The 6000-nt window shown below is 44.1% G+C and overlaps 1 protein-coding gene across 6 annotated transcripts in view; it reads right to left on the reverse strand.

Annotated features, from left to right (window-relative positions):
• ppp1r9ala (protein phosphatase 1 regulatory subunit 9A-like A) overlaps window positions 1-6000 on the reverse strand; it is a 34746-nt gene extending 28746 nt beyond the window's left edge. For 3 of the 6 annotated variants that reach the window (XM_079464587.1, XM_079464585.1, XM_079464583.1), the window contains exons 1-2: window positions 5303-5697; window positions 3093-4860 (exon numbers count right to left, since the gene is read on the reverse strand). In XM_079464587.1, coding sequence (XP_079320713.1) covers window positions 3093-4727 — 1635 coding nt within the window. In that variant the 5' untranslated portion in view covers window positions 4728-4860; window positions 5303-5697. Of the gene's footprint in view, window positions 1-3092; window positions 4861-5302; window positions 5698-5909 lie in introns of those variants that run through there. The other 3 variants (XM_079464586.1, XM_079464584.1, XM_079464588.1) reach the window with 2 other exon arrangements.

Genomic DNA, 6000 nt, shown 5'->3' on the forward strand with positions numbered 1-6000 from the left:
TTGGCTACTTTCATACTATATAGTAGACGAAAATAAGTAAGTTGCAAAAAGTATGCCCCACAACCACAGTATGAAAAAATCAGTCGACGAGAAATGCATTCATATTACTCTCACTCGTACTATAAAGAACATAATGTTGTAAAGGTCGATAGGTAGATACTTGAAAATGCTTTCAGATCGAGCAGCACTTCCTACCAATCACAGAGCCGTGCGTCACGTGAAACGTAATCGCAGACTTTGCGATATCATAATTGTAAGTTATTAATAATAACAGTATACACCACAAACTCTAATTTTGACACTTGTAATGACTCAAATGGTCCAATCAACAGAGATTACACAACGTTTTCATGTCTTCAGTCCAGATAAACTTTATTCAGTTGTAATTTATTTTATTGATATAATGGAAACACAGAATGTGAGTCTATTTACATGTGCTAAACATCAAAATGTCCAGGGGCCCGTTTTTTAGAATATATTAACCCTGAAATGAAGGAAACTCTGGGTTGTCCGTTTCAGAATGTGAGGTGTGTCAAACCCGATAACGCGGGGTCACCCGTTTCTAAAAGAGAGGTAACTTACTCTGTCAACCAAACCTGATTTTCTTTTGTAAACCCAGACTTTCCTTCCATCTCCTCCCCTTTTTTAAAGCTCAAGTGGTGTAACTCGGTCATTCACTCATTACAATAGTCATTCATGGCACACATTTTGATTACACAGAGACCATCTCAGTGACTAAAATGTCATATGTGCTTTTATAGAGGATCCTGTATGTGAAGAGGCTGCATTCATTCATAGGGATGTACTTTGATTTCAAGAGACCAATTAAGGACCCGAGTGGAATTTTGTCGTTTCCCTGAGCATTTTTATTAAAACTGTACCATTGTTCTTTATAGCGAATTAGATCAAAATATATCTCTGTGTAAATCAACTCAAGAGTTCACATTTTAACTCTGTGTTGGTTGAACCTCCTCGTGGAAACGCCCCTGGACAAACAAACATTCATCTGTAAATGATTGACACTTACTACACAGCTCCCATAAAACTTTCCTGAATCCAGACACGAGACAGAAGAAGCGATTAGTATATTTTTAACCGAGTATTGTCTCAACCCAGGTGAACACACATTTACTGAGTGCATCTGAGGGGAGGCTGTGAAAGATTTCCCCAAAATGATCAGATGAACTTCGACAGCGGTCCAGAGATCACTGACCTGTGTGTGTTGATGTTGGCCAAAGAATGACTCAAAAAGGACTTCGTGAACCGTTGGAAATGTACAGACATTTTATAAGATGGTGTATTGAATTTACATTGAGCGGATGAAAATAAGGTTGTGGGACATTTATATTTAATGTTTCATCGACTAAACCTATGCTCCAAGACACTGAACAGACATTTCATCAAGCCTCGTTTACATTCACATCAAATGAAACAAGCTAGCCTCCTATTACCAAATGTTCTCCCAAAACACATCTATAAATCATCCACAGCTGATTTCCTTCCTGTCCGATAACCATCATTACATACTAAACACACACAGACTTATGCGTGCCAGTTACAACAGATACCTCATAAACTACAACCAGAGGATAAACTCTGCTTCACTCGGGTGTCGAAACCCTGCATCAAGCTTATTTACGTTTACATTTATGCATATGGCAGACACTTTTATCCAAAGCGACTTAAAAACAAATGTAAAGGATAATGCGATGTAAGTATGTGCAATCCCCCAGGATCGAACCCATGACCATGGCTTTGTCAACGGCATTCTCTTACCAATGATCTACAGGAAAGCTTATCAGAGATGAAGAGAATTTTCATAAGTTTCATTTACAAATCCAACCATAAAACCTGTTCATAAACAGACCTTTCAGAGAGAATTATCATAGACGTGTTTGACCCACTATAACAGCGACTCAACTCACACTGTTTATCTGAACATGTTAGGACCCAAGCGCAACACAATGGCGAAAAATGCCTCCCTCATGCCAGGACAGGACCTGTTTACACAGGTACACACCTTCATTTCACAATCACAGAGAAATAAGAGCACAAACAGAGGTGAAGCAAGAGCGCAAATGTGTGGGGCGGAACTGACAGAGGTTTTGGATTTCAATATATCCATGGCAGTCCAGTGTTTATTTCTCATTTCTAACAGCTCACTGTAAATGGAAAGCACTGTTGATCATTGCGAGCAAAGGTGCGGACACATTCCAGAGCGGAGGAATGCACTACATGGAATGATTAACTGAAACGTGGATTAATAGACATTTGAAGTTCAATGTCTGAAAGCTGGACGGGACAAAAGAGCAGACTAGCTGAACAGACCACCGGCACCACATGGCCGTGGAAGACTGCCACAGGACAGAGGCGGTGTGTGCTGTCTGACTGTCATTAGATGGGACTTTGAAATTATCACAAATCAGAGAAACTAATATTTAGGCTAATATTTATCTAACAGTTCTTCACAAAAACAACGAGGGCAAAACTTCAGCGCACTGCGATGTCAAAGCACACTTTCCACTTTACTGTTCCACCGACCACCATCACTTCAGGACATTCCTCGCTCTCTCCATGAACCACAATGTCAACAATATTTCTAAATATAAACTCATGTTCAACACCCAAACAAACATTCTGTAAGCAGTCTGCCTTTGTTGCCCAACATGTCGGATATGTGACCTCAGGCTTCACATACAGTGGAGGAACCATTCCAGAGAAATCTCAAAATGTTTCCTATCTAAAGCCACAAGGAAGTGTCTGACTCCTCATACACCAATAATTCAACTTGCAGATCAAATTATTTCCTGGTCAGATCACAGATACAGAATAGCAAGCTCATATACAAGCAGAATAACAAAATACACGTCAAAGATCATTTAGTAGTACATCAGAGGTGTTTTAAAAATAAGAAATGAGCAAAACGACCGTGGACTGAAGGTAAAAGTGGGAATCTGACAAAAACATGTCCAAACTCAAAAGCTGGGAAAAAGAGGAATTTTAAAAACCAATTAAAAAACTTAATTTTGCGTAGAAAGATTTTGAGAGATTCCCCTAAATACCGTTCCCACTGTCAGCGTGATATTTCTTACCCGAATCGGTAGAGTGGAAAATCGAATTGTCCTCCTTGGAGACCGTTCCTCCTCCTCCTCAGACAGACCCCGAATTTCATCATACTCCTCATAGACATCTTCGTCCTCCTCTTCCTCCTCATCCTGCTCCTGGTTCAGAACCGGTTCGCCTTCCTTATCATCCACAAATGCAGCGTTCTCAAAACTATAAAACGCAGGTGACGTTTTCCCGCATTCGTCCGAATCTTCCTGCTCGCTCTCCTCATCATCTTCAAGAATGTTATTCTCTCCACGATGATCAATATCCTTCTCTTCTTTTGCTTCCTCTCTCTTTAGCTCTGCTGTCAAACATACTTCATCCTCATCCTCCTCCTCCTCCTGGTGTTTGGCCTCCATGTGGTTCTGAGATGACGAGACCTTCGGGACATCAATGAAATCTTCACTTGGTACCTCAGATTTAAGTTCCCTTTGTTGCCTCACCTCTATGAAAACATCATCCAAAAGCTCGTCTTCGTTCTCCTCGCTTTCCGACGACTCGTTCTGGACTACTACGAGCTCCGCCCGAACCACTCCAACCCTGGTGGAGTCCAGACATAGTGGAGGCTGCTCGGGAGCCTTGTCCCTGGATGGGCTCTGAATTACGTCGTTCTCATTTTTTGGTACCTCAGGGCTCCTCGGGCTCTCGTAAAAACTGTTTGGTGAGGGTAAAGGCTTAAGGTCTCTCGGTTGAGGACTGGGTGGTCTCGGTGGAGAGCGTTTAAATGGGCTGTGTAGTGTAGTGGGAGACAGTGATTCGCTGGTCGAGGAGGTTGGTTTGGATGACACCGGAGAAACGGGACTTGTTAACTTGTCAGAGGTTGGGGACACAGGTTTGTTGCTGGGATCAGCACCAGGGGGGTTTGGTTTTTGGGATATCCCTTGCAGAGATCCTTCAATGGGGCGGCTGACTTTTTCCGGGCTTTTAGCTGAAGCTCTTGTCGAGTCTTCATTGTCACCATCTGCTATGAAGCTTTCCAAGCGTCTGGAAATAGGCCCCGCATTCAGCGATAATCTATTGACCTGCTTCGAGTCCTCAACGTCCCTCCTTTCTACCGGCACTGGTGATGTCGGGCTTTTAGTGACACTATTTTCAGACGATCCAAAGGACCTCCGGCCCCCACGCCCTTCCTCAGTCCCCTGGGACAGGCGAGTAGAAACTCTGCCGGGTTGCTCCTTCTGCCCTCTTTCAAAGAGCTTTCTGGTGACTGAAAACTTCTCCGCCAGGGAGGCTTTATCTACCTCGACTTCCTCTCCCTGAGGAGTTCTGTGTGCGTTCTGTGCTTCTTGGTTGTTAGCACTACCGAGGCTGGTTTTGTTGGTGCTTACTGGGAACTTGGACACCGGTGACACGGGAGACGAGACGGGTTTTGCCTCTGGGCTCTCCGGCTGTTGCTGACCGTCCATCTGAAGGAAGATGTTCTTGATTTTGCTCACCCGGTTGCCAAACGGCCGCCCTCTCGTGTCCTCCCGGGGGTCGCCGGATCCATTAGCGTAAGACTTGTCGGTTTTAGTCCCATCAAAGGTGCACTTAATGGCGTGGAAGTCAGATTTGTATGCATTTCTATGCGGAGACGCGCTGCGCAGGCTGCGTTCAGCATTGCTCTCGGCTTTGATCATTTTAGTGACCTTTGAAAGCTTAATCCCAAACTTTTGATCGGAATTTTTAGGCACGTTGCTTAATCCCTAGCGGGACAATGCCATGAGCTCTTCCTGGTTCCTGTGATACGCTGAACGGGATCCCCGCGCTCATCTGCAAAGTAAAGAATGATGTCAAAATCGCAAGTGAAAGAATTTTACATCGCAATGTTTGAACGCGGTTGAACCGCAAGCGCGAGAGAAACGCTCGTCATTTCAAATCTAACCGACACTCGTCCGCGTGAACGTGAAGGAAACTTTGAACTCGGATCAAAAACTTTCCGACAGTCATGTGCCGGGAGACCCATCCGTCTCTATCGATGCGAAGCTCAATATCTGAGCGTCTCCGTCATCGATTAAAGTTCTCGTTTCAACTCTCAATCAAAGCGATGCTCTTCAAATGATCGAGCACCGCCGCGATCATCGTTAAACCTGCCCACCAAACCCACTGAGCTGCTCCGGTCGGGATTCGCCGCGGAACAAAAGCCAGCATTAAACTTTCAGCAAACGATAAAGTTAACGTTTCGAAAATCACTCGATTCCCTTATTTCTCTTACCTTCGCGAATAACTCATAGTGGAGGGTGCCGGTGCTCTTAGATATCCAACCGTGTCATTTGTTTCACCGCCATGGCTCTTCAGCTTAGTGCTCCCGTACAAATCTGGAATCGGTGGTTCTTTCGAGTCGATTCTTTTACGAGTGATTCTTTCGAAACGATTCGCGTTCTTAAGTCGACCGTGAGAGAATTTTCCTGAAAACCTTCAACTTTAGGAACCACGAGAAAGTCTGACTGAAAGCATAACTAAACCTCAATAAAATCCACTAAGTGAAAGTGCACGCGTACTGCGTCAATCGTTTAAAATAGCAACATATAATATTCACGGCAAATATGTTTTGATCAAAAAATCAAATATGAATCATTTTACAACTGTCCGAACGAACCGATTCGCTATACTGAATTAAACTTCCCAAAGGCACTTCAGAGTTTCTCTGCTTCCCTGTTGGACACACACACAGAGAGAGAGAGAGAGAGAGAGAGAGAGAGAGAGAGAGAGAGAGAGAGAGAGAGAGAGAGAGAGAGAGAGAGAGAGAGAGAGAGAGAGAGAGAGAGAGAGAGAGAGAGAGACAGACAGACAGACAGACACTACACAAACCTGTCGCTTACCCGCGCGTCCCCGATTCCGCTCTATCTGTTGCGCGGAAACCAAGAGTGCGCACACGAGCACATTCCGTCGCTGTTATTAATCCCAACCCCC

This window comes from Barbatula barbatula (assembly GCF_947034865.1).
Source record: "Barbatula barbatula genome assembly, chromosome: 9".
Taxonomy (NCBI): domain Eukaryota; kingdom Metazoa; phylum Chordata; class Actinopteri; order Cypriniformes; family Nemacheilidae; genus Barbatula; species Barbatula barbatula.